At 40.5% G+C, this 16,299-nt stretch overlaps 1 protein-coding gene across 1 annotated transcript in view; it reads left to right on the top strand.

Annotated features, from left to right (window-relative positions):
* The first annotated feature begins 9,517 nt into the window (after positions 1-9,517).
* The window catches only part of LOC136858792 (lachesin), a 1,234,732-nt gene continuing 1,227,950 nt past the window's right edge, over positions 9,518-16,299 (top strand). The window contains exon 1 of the mRNA XM_068225747.1: positions 9,518-9,726. Coding sequence (XP_068081848.1) covers positions 9,518-9,726 — 209 coding nt within the window. The remainder of the gene's footprint in view (positions 9,727-16,299) is intronic.

The raw sequence follows: 16,299 nt of genomic DNA on the forward strand, positions 1-16,299 counted from the left end.
CACGGAACACCGACTCGAGGACGGCTCACCCCCTGTACCGAGTTGACATCCTGAGTCTGAGTGGACCCCGTTCCAGCCATCTTGCCACTTCTCAAATTTTGTTGTTAAGCCAGGAATCGAACCGGGGCCTCCGGAGGTGGAAGCTAATCACACTAATGACTACACCACAGAGACGAATTCTGGTATATTTACTGCACTATGTTACTCTGTATTCACCAGGAGAGTGAAAGTTGTCACTTCGAGAAGTTGCTATTGTGTTACAGCCTTACGGTACGGTATTAAGTCTTTATTGAACGCCCCAAAGGTAGTAATTATATGGCGTAAGCTTATCACAACTTCTGAAAACATGTAGGTTATATCATAATGAGATGAACATGTTTCTATAAATGTCTATGTGACGAGACTGTACGAAAGGGCGGTGAATCCTTAATTACATTAGTCGAGGCTTTAGAGCGCCAATAGAAGATGTAAACTTCTCCAAGGGAGTTACTTGAACAAGGACCTTCTTGCTGATATAATCGTACCATAACAAGCTCGACCAAGCCACGTGCAGATTTAGCAACGCCGCCTCGTAAAACGATCTGATTAGTTACCTTAAGCGGCTTATAAAATGAAAACGTCGCGAGATATGGACGGTTTTTTTTGAAATTAAGTACCAGTATGACAAGCACTCTAACGCTCCTATACTAGGTCCAATTGATTCCGACCAACCCGTATGTGCAAACCTCACAGCAAATCCGTTGTCCTAAAAACCATTTTTGTGTATGGTATTCATATGACAATTTTAATTTTGAATGTGTATTCCACAAAAGAATGGAAAATGTTTTCATGCCATATTGTAGCGTCTCTGTGTGTTAAAAACAGAGTGAACATACAATAAAGTTAATCAATAAAAGAGCTCAGAGTATTTTAGCAATTTGGTGAGCATAATTTAAGCCCCCACCACTCTGTCTGCAAGGGGTAAGGGTCATAAAGTTTGTTTTTGACTGTACATCGTAAATTCTCTTATCTCTCGGCGCAGCCGCAACAGTCAAATCCTTCCTCAATGCTTGCGTGGAATTATTCAAATCATACCAAAAATTACCATTTTACTTACTAGTCAGCTTTTCTCGTTTGTCTGTGACATGTAGTGTTTAAAAAGGCATAACACCCTAGTTCTCGCTTACATGAATAATAGATCATCCTTCAACTTTACGTCAGACGTTCTAACTCCTCCATCCCACTCTCAGCCTCCCTGCGCAATTATTCCACGTTAATTGGCATAACACGACGTGGAATAAACTCTTACGACACTCTAAAAACACCCGCTTTGGCAATGTAAGACGAGTGACCATCTGTCCGCCGACGTGTGAATAAGAAGGCTTATTGATTGCCCTCAGACCACAAGTACGGAACACCAACTGTTGAGAAGGGGATGATTTGTCTTATTCTTCTTCTTATTCGTCTTCTTCCTGTTCTTCTTTTCTTCTTCTGCTTCTCCTGGTTCTGTCTTCTCTCATAAGGTTGACAATATTATCGAGTAATTTATAGTACTTTTTCAGGTCGCCGTATCAGAGTTGAAATATCGTGGATGCTGTATTAATGTCGGACATTGCGCGTCCACCATAAACTTCTCCTCTCGCATCTACGTACCCCTTCTATCTTGCTTTCTAGTATGACTTGTATCAGTTGTATGTTTTCTCCTGTGACCGAAGCAGGCTGCTTTACTTATTCGTCTTCTACCGAGTGAGTTAGCCGTGCGGTTAGAGGCGTGCAGCTGTGAGCTTTCACATGAGGCAAATGATGGGGCTGTACTTTAATTAAGGCCACGGCCGCTTCCTTCCCACTCCTAGCTCTACCCTGTCTGTGTTGGTGCGACGTAAAGCAACTTATAAAAAAACTTTTTTTTTCTTCGGTCGAATAGGCCTACTAGGGACCAATTAACTGTTGGGCTTCGATATCTCCTCCCCAATATTGTCGCTTCGCATCTCCCGGTATAGTTCCTGTCGATCCTCCAACTAGGAGGTATCTTTCTCTTTCAGAGGTTTCTCCTGATAAATGCGGATTTCCTTCAGGACCTGACTCACAACCTGTCTGTTTTATAATTCTGTCAGCACAAGTTCTTCTTGTCGTTCTAAGTCACAGTCAAACTTGTGGCACGGACTTTCTTCTTTTGTCACTAGGTGAGCGGGCTGTTGTTCAGTCTACTGGGAGGCAATCTTACCAGATAACGATAAAAATCTACCGTCCTTTTTCTATCACACTCAGAGATCTTTTCTATCTGGGAGTAGAGATCTGAATTGTGACGTCTCTGGTATTCCCATCTTCCAAAATCAGGTCCAGGATTATTCTGAGAATTGTTCTATTTGTCTATTGCAGTTTTGAAGATTCAGTTTCAGAGTTACCATATTACTTAAACACTTCAGTTACTATAATCGAATAGAGGCTAACTAAAAGATGTGTCAAACACGTGTTTAGTTCACCCGCAAGGACGTACGGTAAGTTTGAGTGCCCTTCAGGAATTCGAAAATTTATAAAAGAAATTTCCCACTTGTGGAGAGGCACATGGCCTGATGTTTCACTCACTCCACACAATAAAAGGATTACCAGGTTGATTCCTGCCAGCAAATATGGCCAAGCATGGTGGCCCCTAAGTGTTTCTTTAAATTAAGTCATAGACCTAATGATTAATATATCAGTAGGACTGCTAATAGCGAAAGTTGTAGGGAAACGTAGTTGGAACATGTTTTGTTTCAAGACATGTCCAAGTAAGTTGTATATAGATAATAATTTGCTGTTGTATGACTCCAGAAAGTGAAATTTAAAATTATATTTAATTACGTCGCTAGACGAAGAGTGCTTTCTTCTGGAGATGTTCTCCCCTTTCGACTAAAATATGGGAAAATATCTTATTTCAAGTCCCGCGCAACTACCCAAATCCTAGCGCTAGTAATTAGGGGAAGGTAGCCATCGAAAGACCAGTTCTATGGAAGTACTACCTTGATACCTCCCTCACTATAATCTGCGCATGTACAAAGTTAACATTCCTTCCTTTCACTCTTGTCTGTTATGAATATTTAGTTGAAGTAGGTAATATTGGGTATTTTGCGAGCTGGACTGTCAACTAGGATTTATCTCTCATCTTAATAATAAATAGTCCGACTCGTTGACTGAATGGTCAGCGTACTGGCCTTCTGTTTAGAGGTTCCCGGGTTCGATTCCCGGCCAGGTCGGGTATTTTAACCTTCATTGGTTAATTCCAATGGCCCGGGGGCTGGGGTTTGTGCTGTCCCCAACATCCCTGCAACTCACACACAACACATAACACTACCCTCCACCACAATAACACGCAGTTACCTACACATGGCAGATGCCGCCCACCCTCATCGGAGGGCCTCCCTTACAAAGGCTGCACTCGGCTAGAAATAGCCACGCGAAATTTTTTAAAAGTAAATTAATAATAAATTTAACATTGTTTACACATTTTCTATGTTATAATTTCAAATGTAAAATGTCTCTCACAACTTTCACACATTTATACAGTTCAACATCGTATATTGCTTAAGTACAGAAGGGAATATTTTTTGTTATGTTTTAAGTCATGTTTACAAGAATGGACCGGTTTCTGGGTGGTACATTCATGGAAACATTTCATTTATTTGTTTTATTTTATTGAATCTACAAATTTATTAATATTTTATTTAAAGCGTAATGGATAACCTAATATTTTTAAGGACGTGTTGCATAGAAATGCTGAAAGGAGTAAATTACCTTTAGTGGAAGACTGAGGCAGTGGAAGGGCTAAACTGACCGCGTTTTCCTTCCGAGATATTCTACACTTTCTAGTGAAACCTAATTTGTTTATTATTATGTTTCTGAAAATATTGTTCGAAAGGTATTTTATTCAGTTAATTCATATCAACTTCTGGCCTTGTCTCCACTTGCATAGAAATAACGATTATGCTCCTATTATCGTCTTAAAAATGAAATTTGCAATGTAATTTGATTGACATGGGCAAAAAACGTGGCTATTTAGTTGAAGGCTACTGTATAGACATGGTCTCATAGAATTTTTCGTGAAATTTTATACTTGGTAATATACTTCATATTTGAGGGTATATTTAACGGTTATATTGTTGCCTTTTACAAAGAAGGCATGGGTTTGAATGCCATATAACAAAAATTTTGAGTATCGGAATCAGCATTTGGACGCAGGAAATAGTTTTGCTACGGAAAGTAAAATACGTAAGTCTATTGGAAGTTCAGAAAAGCTACCTCCTGAAGTGAAACAGGAAATTATCGACCATATTCTAAGACTGGAGAAGATATTCTTTGGAATAAATTCCACTGACTTGAGAGCTCTGGCATCAAATGCTGCCTAAATAAATAATATTTAATAAACAGAAATCATCTTCTCGAGTTAACGCTCTTTAGGGCAGAATTTCTACAGTAACGAACATTCTAAAAAATCCTATCTGCACAGTTTGTGAATATCTTTAACAATTTAGGCAGCGTAAGCCGACAAATTTTTCCCGTGGGTTTAATTTCCTCCAGTCAAAACAAAGTCAAAGAAAAGTCACCTCCATGAAGGCCCTTGGGGGGTGGGGGAAGGTAAAGGCTTCCACTATCCGTAACCTCGGCACTTGATCGGGTATAGTGGTTAACTCTACGTCCGGCCACCTTTTCCCCCAGGAAATAACCTGGCACTCATTTTCGGTGTAGGCTGAGTGAACCTCAGGGCCATGTGCACCTCCGGAAGTGGAAAACGCATTTCTTAAATTTTACGACTTCCTGAAGGGTATTGGAACCCACGTCCTTCTGTGCGAGCCGAGCACGCCTTTACCACCTCGGCCAAGAAGCCCCTTCAATTTCCTCCAGTAGTTCCGCAGAAATCGTCGCTACTCGGCTTCGATTCATCATTGTTCAATATTTCATACATGGATACATTCTTATGGAGATTTCCCGGCAACTACAGAGCCAACAATAAACATATGCCTCGTCGTTCTCCAGTTATAATGGCTCAGCAAAGGTGAGCCTCACTAATGCACTTCCAGTACTTACCATAGCATCTCTACTGTTGACGAGTGAGAAGTAGTATATGGTATTGTATATTTCAAGTGATGGGTTCTTTTCCTCAATTGTTTATTAAATATTGAATGAACTCCATGAGAGTGATGGCACAATATATTTTTCGGTTTAGTCTGCCTGAACCGTTAGAGATAATGCCCACGAAATATATTCGTAAGCATTGTTGGGCTGTCTCTGCAGGGAGGTAATAGTGCATAAACCAATAAAACACTGCGTAGCAGATGTACATCTAGGAAAAACACTCATTCAAGGAAAGAGCAATTGTTGCGCGAGAAAGAGCACATAGGAAGGGATCATGCATTCAATACGCTGCTAACGTAGCCGAAAACCGCAAAGCCATAATTAACAATGATGAACATGCATCACTACATTCTAAATTACGAAATTTACAAACCGTAAATAAGTTGAGCATGTCGTCGAAATGTTATGTTTTGTATAATTACGCTAATAGGTAATGCAATTTAGCGGAGATGGTTGACTTCAGAAGGAAAGAGTAGACATTAATCTCTACACTTCTAGATGGTATTGATGATGCAATTATACAAAACGACTCTACCAATGCTAGTATAGAGTTATATGTTTTACTGGCCACTTAAGTTTCGTCATATTTAAAGAGACTTGAATGTCTATATACATTCGGATTGAAACTTTTCTAGTATTTCGTAGGACGTCAGTTTGGCAGGCCTTACCTAGAGACAAGGTGGTGTCACTGATTTGTGGTAGGTGCTAAAGCCTGCGCTAGAATAAGCAGAATCGAGTGGGACGGACTCCAACATTACAGTACAGTAATTACTAATTACATTTCATCACAGTAATGACCTTATTCCTCTTTCTCCTGTAGGGTTTTCTCTGGTTTTTATCTGAATTTGTATTTTTAATACAGTAATGTCCATATCGACAATGAAATGAAATGGCGTAAGGCGTTTAGTGCCGGGAGTGTCCGAGGACATGTTCGGCTTGCCAGGTGCAGGGCTCTTGATTTGACGTCCCTGGCGACCTGCGCGTCATGATGAGGATGAAATTATGATGAAGATGAAACATACGCCCAGCCCCCGTGCCAGCGAAATTAACCAATTATGGTTAAAATTCCCGACCCTGCCTGGAATCGAACCCGGGACCACTGTAACCAAAGACCAGCACGCTAACCATTTAGCAATGGAGGCGGACATATCCACAGTGACGCCTTTTAGCAAGCCCAGCATGCGTATAAGCACTCAGCTCTAAAATATCAATTCGGCTTATTCTCTCAAACCGTCCACTATACTCAAGCCCAAATTTCGGAAAATAATACCTGATGGAAGAGAATTGAAACTCCTGTATCTCACCAGCTCACAGCTGATGATATATACCCACGTCGTACTGCTCTGTTGGTCCAAAATATTCTTATAGTGCCCTCTTCAAAGTATTCTGACTAGCTTTTCAAAGAGTGGGAAAAGCAAGTTTCCTCTCCCATTTTACTTTCAGTTTAGTAACTAAAAATGTTAAGTCACTACAGATAGCTGAGGTGAAGAGCGAGCCACAATGCTACAGTTAAATTGTTACCCATCATGCAGCCTGGGATATTTATGTGTGCACTGAACTGTGAATATGATGACATAAGGTGATCGTTAAGACGAAAGGGCATAGCACTGAAAAGTTGCATACCGTGGGAATACTAAAAGTTAAGCAACTAAGGAAGAATATATCGCCACTGTTCGAGCTAAAGGTCATGTCTCACAATGCTCTTCCTATCCATTGTTTTCCTTAAGACTGGTCACTGCTCCTTGCCATATATGCATATTTAGTCCATCAGAACAATATTCGCTGTGTTAATTTTCCTATGCTCAAGTGTAAAGAAAAATGAACCTTACAATACCGCACTCTAGGAATGTACTGTATGTATGCATAACTTATTTACGCACTCCTGCAGTATTATGTAATTAATGTTCATTTTCCTTTACATATAATTATACGAAAATGAACACAACAAAATTTGTTCTGATGGACTGCATATCCATATGTGGCTGGGAAACGTGACCAGTCTTAAAGATAATAATGAATTGGAAGAGCATTGTGAGATATGAACTTTTGCTCGAACACAGACGATGTAATAATCGTGTGGCATCACCTGCCATGTGCAGGCGTTTGCATTTGACACTAGTTTATCTGGGCTGTCTGTGTAGAAATTTCACTGTTCCGTTTTACTCTGCCACATGGCAGAGAAAATGATCTCTGGAGGACCCCCGACCCGAAGTCCGAAGCTCCAGGACACTGCCCTTGAGGCCGTAGAGGTGGGATCCTTCGCTGAGTCCGAGGGAGAAACCGACCCTAGAGGGTAAACAGATTATGAAGAAGAAGGGCAAGAAGAAGAACTGATCTAACAAAGAGGAAGGCAACAAAGCTAAGTTCTCGTAGTAGTAAATAATGTGTCATTGTACACAAAGTAAGAAACAATGACTATAAGGCTAATCAATACCTGCTCCGTATACTTGGCACTGATATCTAAGCGCTTTATAGAATAAATAATTTCTATTCTTACTCACTTCTGTGAACATTAATTCTTAAACGTGTGAAAACTTAGGTTGGTTTGGAAAGCAAATACCTACAAGGCATGTTCTGTGTGTCCGAGCCGCAAGGCAGACATTTCCTTAATTCTACTTTATTATCATGTATACTGGATATAATTAAACCATGTTAAAATATAATGAAAGCAAAATTTTACTTTAGTTCCTCCTAAAAGTTTCTAAAAATGACTTTGGCGGAGTTCGGAATAATGCTCATCAATCACGCTCTTTCAATGTATCGTTGCGTTGAAATCAAAATGAAATGGCGTATGGCTTTTAGTGTCGGGAGTGTCCGAGGACATGTTCGGTTCGCTAGGTGCAGGTCTTTCGATTTGACTTCCGTAGGCGACCTGCGTGTCGTGATGAGGATGAAAAGAAGATGAAGACGACACATACACCCAGCCGCCGTGCCAAAGAAATTAACCAATGATGGATAAAACTCCCGACCCTGCCGGAACTCGAACGCGGAACCCCTAAGACCCAAGGCCAGCACGCTAATCATTTAGCCAGGGAGCCGGACGTTGCGTTGAATGTGGGTACTGATTGCAATGAGAGATGGTAGAAAGCTTGAAAAATTATAATTTCGCACTAGTGTTCTCTTATTTAAATTAATTTTGCTGGGGAATAATTTCATTATGTCCGCCTCTGTGGTGTAGTGGTTAGTGTGATTAGCTGCCGTCCCCGGAGGCCCGGGTTCGATTCCCGGCTCTGCCACGAAATTTGAAAAGTGGTACGAGGGCTGGAATGGGATCATCTCATCATCGGGAGGTCAACTGAGTAGAGGTGGGTTATATTCCTACCTCAGCCATCCTGGAAGTGGTTTTCCGTGGTATCTCACTTCTCCTCCAGGCAAATGCCGAGATGGTGCCTACCATAAGGCCACGGCCACTCCTTCCCTCTTCCTTGCCTGTCATTTGCAATCTTCCCATCCAACACCAAGGCCCCTGTTCAGCATAGCAGATGAGGCCACCTGGGCGAGATACTTGTCATTCTTCCCTGTTGTATCCCCGACCCAATATCTCACGCTCCAGGACACTGCCCTTGAGGCGGTAGAGGTGGAATCCCCCGCCGAGTCCGAGGGAAATACCATCCCTGGAGGGTAAACAGATTAAGAAAGAAAGAATGAATTCATTATAACTATTTATAATTTCTGGTGAAAATTATTAATTAACCCACTTACGAGGTACAAACAGTACTCACATCCCGTTAACATGTAGTACAAAAGTTATACATTGAATTTACACTTAAGAAAATCGAAATTGCAACACCATGAAGACATTCGCCGTTTGTGTTGATTTTCAAGATATGGAACGATGCCATGTAGGCATGTAAACGATCAAAGTTTCAGACCCATTGGATTGTGCTACAGGTCTCCCCATGTGATTGGTTGCGGAGGAATCAACTCCAGTATACGGACTCTGGTGTAGCGTAGTTGACTTGCAGTCTGTGCAGTAAAGTGTTCCCCGTCAAACATGCCTCGACGACAGAGAAGAGCACGCTAACAACAACTGTCGCCGTTTGAGAGGGGTCGGATAATTGGGCTGTGTGAGGCTGGATTATCGCTAAGGACTGACGCTGCACGTGCTGGCCGACAGGCATCTACGGTACAACGTGTATGGCAGCAGTGGTCAAATGAAGGTACCCACACTCGTAGACATGGCACAGGCCCAGCGCGACAGACAACTGTGAGAGAGGATCGCCGCATCATTCGGATGGCCCGGATGGAACCCCATGCATCAGCAGTGCAAATTCGAGCAACTGTGGCACCCCACGTTACACAACAAACAGTTGGTGCAGCTGACTTACGAGCCCGTGTCCCTGCAGAAGGTGTTGCATTGACCCCAGAAGAGCGACGTGTAAGGCTGGCCTGCTGTCGAGAAAGATCGACGTGGGTCAACGAATGGCATATGGTCGTCTTTAGTGATGAATTGCGCTTCTGTCTTGCCCGCAGTGATCACCGGAATCGTGTGCGCCGACGTACTGGGGAGAGGGGCAGCCCAGATCTTTTTGTCGAGAGCCACACAGGGCCAACACCAAGCATTATGGTCTGGGGAGCCATTGGCTTTAATCTGAAATCACAATTAGTGCTTGTTGAGGGCACTATGACTGCTCGACAGTACGTTGATAGGGTACTCAATCCAGTGGTTGTCCCTATGATGGCGAACATTGCTAATGGGATGTTTCAGCAGAACAATGCCCGGGTTCACACTGCACGCATCTCCAGAGAAGCTCTCCACGACATCGCAACCTTAGAATGGCCCGCCAGATCCCCGGACCTCAGTCCTATTGAGCATGTGTGGGACATGATGGATCGACAACTGGCCAACAGTCCTCAGCCACCCACAACTCTGGAAAAACTGACCCGTGAAGTGCAGCAAGCATGGGCCACAGTTCCTCAGGAAGCGATCCAGGGCCTTATTGACTCCATGCTTCGACAAATTCATCAATGCATTGCACCTTGTGGTGGGCACATCCTGTATTGATTGTTGTTCAATCTTGCGGTCAGAGGGACCTGAAAGTGTAATAATCGAATCACAACCAAACACTCGTCCTGCATGTTCAATTGCAGCAATGTAGCACCACTCCTTCTGGGTGATGCAATTTCCATTTTCTTCAGTGTAATTCCACAGGTTAACACAATGCATCCGGACACGGTGTAGTAAGATATAGTATTTCATTATAAACTCGGAAAATCAAAGGCTCCTCGGTGTGTGCTATAAGCCAAGAACTAACAAAATGGCTTTGGAGGAAGTCACATACTGAGTTGCAGCCAGAGTAAGTTATATTTCTCAAGGAGTTCAGGGTCAGGGAATTTGCCGGAGGCGGTTTTACAATATCGTCGCTCCTATGCCAAAACATGTCAAATTATCAAATAAATCAAAGATGCAATAATGTCCACTTCTCCCACACTTAGGGAGAACCTAACACTAGGTACGACCACCGAATAGTTACACACCTATTAACAACAGTGGGTACATGTAACCTGTTCATCGTTTCCGTTTTCCACACACATCTCGTGGAACCATTTCCTGCATTCCCCACTACATTGGACCCATTGGCCTCATTACGGTTGTCGTCACATACTGCGCAGTAATTCTCAGAGCAAAGAAGAATGATTGAAAATCTAGCTTCCCCGTTGCACACGCCGAGGTCTCTTTGTTGTCCTTCAGTTTGAAGGATTCTTTTCATTTTCGCGTTTCTTATTCTTTTAATTTTCCCGCTAATCCTGTGAAGTCACCGTGGCGGATTGTTGCGCTCTTCTTCCCCTTCCTTTTCCAGATGGGAGTCTTAATATCCGAATAGGAGACAATTCTGGGACTGAGCAACTGAGAGGTGTTAATGCGGGTGAAGCTTCATGTTCGTGTGATAATGCAGGACTATTGGTGTTATTTTCTACAGTAATATTTTCTCCAACATGTACATGATTTGAACCATTTTCGTCCATCACAAGGTCATATTGAAAAATGTCTTCTTGCAGGATATCGTAATTGTACGGATAAATGGCACATTTCCAAAATCCTCGGGAAAAATTTCCTGACGTTCCCGATTTGTCCCATGCCACCTTAGAAGGCCTCCAAATTTATCTTTGGTGATCCCTATTGCCCGGATGTGTGCGAACACACTTCCTCCAATTCAATGGAAGAAAGTTTGAAGCTCTTGAAGTTAGACACATCTAGCGGCTGGCAGCGGTGAGTACTGTAGGGGGAAAGCAACACATCTCTATTCATAAAGCTGACGCCTGATCGAGCACATACGGATCTTTGCAGTGCGTTGAGTGCCCGTCGAATATCAACCGAATCCTGCCCCGAGGTTTGTAACGGTTTAAGTGATCAAGGAATAATGAAAATACCTCAGTGGTCATGTACTCTGATTCGGACATTTTAACAACTGATCCACTGGGCATTCCTTTTGAGTGTCTCTTTGCCTTACCCCTTTCATTATAAAAAAGCATATCCAACAGCATTAGAACAAACCATTACTGCAACCGTAGATCCTTTTTCTGCCGTGGTACTGTGAAACGCTAATTGATCCTCCTTCTGGTTACTGCTCCACAGGTTTGCAGAGATATGCTCTTATTACCAATGGCAACGATACCACTTCTTAATACAATTGTTATTTGTTTTTACGCCCAGATTTTACATTCGTTACTATTCCAAAAATATGGAAATTTGATTTGTCTCGAAATTTTAAGAGAAATCCACCACCTGCAAGGTATGTAATTATTAAACCCAGAAGTGTTATAAGAATATTATAGGAAATAATTCAAAGTTAGATTTATTACCTATGTGGTTGATAACGAAAAAATAAGGCGTACGAATAGGCCTATAACAGAAAACGAGTTAGAAACATTGCATTAAAAATATAAAATAGTTCTAACGATTGCTTGCTTCTAAAACCTCACATCTCCGAATGCTCTTCCTACCCATTGTATTCCCTAAGACTGGTCACGCCTCGCAGCCACATACTTACAGTATATGCAGTCCATTAAAGTAATTTTCGTTGCGTTCATTTTACTATGCGAACGTGCGACAGAAAATAGACCTTACCGAAGCATATTGAATGGATGTTGTTTGCATGGCGAGTTTACGCACTCCTAGAGTATAATATATTAGGTTTATTTTTCTTTACACGCTAGCATAAGAAAACTAACACAATGAAAATTATTGTGATGGACTGCATTTAAATATGTGGCTGGGAGGCTTGAGCAGTCTTAAGGGAAATACTGGATAGGAAGAGGATTGGAAGATGCGATGTTATAGAATTGATGTAAATAATATAGTATTATATAATTATAATAGACATTTACTCAAAATGTATATGGAAAACTTAAAATATTCCCTTACATGTACCATAACAAAATATTGCATTGCAGGAATTCACACGGAATGTACAGAATATTACTTTAAACATTCAATTACTAGAAGTACAGCCTAATGATTACAATGCAGTAACATACCAATTAACAAATATTCAAATATTCAGCACATTAACACAGCGATTTACAGTAGGGAGCGAAGTAAAATTATATGATACTAATTCAATATATTTTCAAAACCATCACATAGAAATTTACGCACAATTTACAAGACGTAGAAAGATTACTGAACCATCGTGAATTTTTGATAAAAGGCTCTATAAATGTTGAAGATAATGTGTTGGCGTCGGTTTTGGTGGTGGAGGTAATTATTGTTTTACGAGGAAGTACAGCTGGGTGAACATCCTCTGTTAACACCAATCTGAGGAAAATTTGGAAATGAAATGAAATTTGGAAATTGAAATTCGCAAAATGAAGACTATAGGCAAGAGCCTTGAAGTACGTAAAAATAAAAGACCCCTTAGGCCACGGAACGATAATACCGTCGGGTTCGGAAAAGAACAAGAGTTGATCACAGAAAGTCGGATAGGATAGATTAAAGTGAGGAGCGTGGAACAAGCGGAAGCAATGCCACGACCGAGGTAAGGACATCGTGGTCACAAGGCCACGTTCGAAGTTAAGAACTCTTGCAGCCCCTTTCATTCGCCTCTTACGACAGGCAGGCGATATCGTGGATGATATTCTGCTGACCCCACACACAGGCAGATTGAACAAACGGGATTCCAAGTATCAATACTCCGAATTTCAAATTATTATGTTATCATACATTGTTTTCTGAAGTTTTCCTCTTGGTTTACACGAATGATGGACTTGCCTAAGTAGCAGGGCTTGGCTCCTTGCCTGAATGGTCAGCGTAGTGGCCTATGGGCCAGGTGCCTCGGGTTCGATTTCTGGAAGGATTATTTTTCACTGAAGGAATTTTAATTTCATCTAGTTAATATCTATAGCTCGAGGGGTAGGTGTTTGTGTCCGTTTCAAAAGTAGCCAGCAGCATGGTCAATAAGATCGAAAGCCAAAATTGAAATAAAATTAACAGGACTATCGTATATGATTTTCAACTACCCCAAGGTGGCTTAATCGTATAGGCATTATTATTATTATTATTATTATTATTATTAGTAGTAGTAGTAGTAGTAGTAGTAGTAGTAGTAGTAGTAAATAATATTATTACACTGGTTGGAAAATGATCGCACTGGCCAACTTTGAGTGGTGCAGGGTTTTACTCTGTTTTGCTAATTAGATAGGTTACATTCATTAATTTTAAATCTGATTTTAATGGAGTGAAAATGAAATACATTTTACCCTCATAATTATTAGATTACTATGAATGCGTACAACAGTATGTAGGCCTGTGTAATTTCATATAAGTAGATTTTGAAAGCTGATATTCAAATCGTCAGTTAAATAAGCAACGTAAGAGGATTACTTTTCTTTGATTACCGAACGATCACTTAATGTGCTTATTATGAGTTAAGTAAACTCGTCATTTATCCTATCACATAAACTTTCCCTGCTATAAAGCTGTCTCCTGACGAGCGTATTTTTAAGTAAAAATTACCATATATTATACAATTAAAACTCGGCTTTCAAACCTAAATTTACTTATGAGAATTATTAAATTAATTACCGCGTATTTTATGAAGCGTGCAATATAGAAAAACAAAATATCACAAGCGAAATGCACAATTTCACTTCAGGTCATGAAGACAAAGGAATTTCCGGCTCGTTGGCTGAAGGGTCAGCTCCGGTTCCGATTTTAGATCGGGTCAGAAATTTTAGTTGGTTAATTAATCTAGCTCACGGCTGGGTGCTTGTAGTTGACATAATACATACTTCCCCTATACACAACATATCACACTTTTAATTCAAATCCAGTGTAGATAAGCGAAAGTGAAGAGTAGGCTGCACAGAACCGGCTTTGACAAATCGGAAGATGATTTTCCACAGTTGCCAATTTGTAAAACAAGAAACTCCACGTTAATTACGTCCATTGTGATAGCCTTCTATTCTTCACTATCTACTATTTAATTACTGCAGGAAACCTGAATTAGTGCGAATAAAATTGTTGATAGAGAAAATGTATCGAGGACATTTTTGTTTGTTTAGTTATTAGTTTACCGAGCTCGACAGCTGCAGTCGCTTAAGTGCGGCCAATATCCAGTAATCGGGAGATCGTGGGTTCGAGCCCCACTGTCGGCAGCCCTGAAGATGGTTTTCCGTTGTTTCCCATTTTCACACCAGGCAAATGCCGGGGCTGTACCTTAATTAAGGCCACGGCCGCATCCTTCCACATCCTAGGCATTTCCCATCCCATCGTCGCCATAAGACCTATCTGTGTCGGTGCGACGTAAAGCAAATAGCAAAAAAAAAAAAAAAAGTTATTAGTTAGGTGAGTTATTAGTCTGATGGATGATTGGTTTTCTAATAGTTCAACCGTCAATATCCATAGTAATTTCTAGCGTCAGTAAAGAGGGAGAATAGTGAAATGTTGAGGGAGGTATTTTCTGGCTCTTTCCCCTCACAGACTGAAACGTACAAAAACACAAAACCTATATCCTATATTTTCCCATCGTTAATCACAGAGACTGACTTCGTAAGGAATTGTGCCACTAGCATCACTCAAAACTCAGTCACCTTGATATTCCCCAAATTCAAGATTAGACAGAAACTGGGCGTTGAAAGATACTAACTTGTCTTATCCCACACCGAAATATATAGCATATTGCAAACACTGTATCTTATCACCGTTAAATCTGAGCAGATTATGGAATGTAAACGATGTAGATACTATGTTTCCCCGATGTTCCGCCCTAACGAGCAAACAGACTACAAATTACGAACCGTCGCAAAAGAATGTAATTTCGTGATCTTGAGATTTACGGTAGCTTTTAACCGTTTAATACATAAATCTGAAGCAACAGTTTCTCAATAATGGTACCTTTTATAAGTTTAAGTTTCCTTATAAACTGCGCATTTGTCTCAAGGAACTAATTTGTAAATAACTAAGTCGTTCATGTTTATTATCCTCTGCATCTACCTGCAATCATTGTGGAATTACTGTATTGTTCCTCGCGGTCCAATTCTCATTGAAGATATGGAATATTAAACAATTACTTTTCTCCCGAACAAATTACCTTGCAGTCTTCTCGTGAATGTTTACTTTACATGTTCTCTGCTTTCTAATTCAGCATTCATGGAGTCGCAATTGTATATTGTTCGCCTATGTCTATATCGCCGCATCACGTGCAATACCACATATCTGACGAGCTCTTCCTAACCATTATTTTCCTCAAGACTGGGAAGTTGGGAAACTCAACAACAACAAAATTTCGGAAAATGAGTTATATATGAGGTAGTGTAGCCTAATATGAGAGGAATCGATTGCACTCATCAGAATTTATCTAAACTAAACATGTACCACTGTACAGAGCTTCAAATATTAGGAGTTCTTGCAAACATCGACAACACCGGGTATCAAAATTTTATCAAAACTCAACATAATATGTATCTATTTAGGATTTTATATTTATGTTTAAGAGGTATTTATAGCTTTTGACTTTTGGTAACCGTGTAACTTGGTTTTAAAATGTACAGTTTCATGTTGCAAAAAATAAAAATGAATTAAATTCTGAAATTCATTGCAGATTTGGTCATCATAGTGTGTTCATTGTACATATAACTGTGTGCTAGGGTAAATAATGCTTTAACAATAAATATTTTCATAATATGATCATGTAACTACATTTTATATTTATTATTACTGTTATTGTTTTTGATACAATTATTGTTAATATTACTGTAACTTAAATTACT

The sequence above is a fragment of the Anabrus simplex genome, chromosome 1 (assembly GCF_040414725.1).
Source record: "Anabrus simplex isolate iqAnaSimp1 chromosome 1, ASM4041472v1, whole genome shotgun sequence".
Taxonomy (NCBI): domain Eukaryota; kingdom Metazoa; phylum Arthropoda; class Insecta; order Orthoptera; family Tettigoniidae; genus Anabrus; species Anabrus simplex.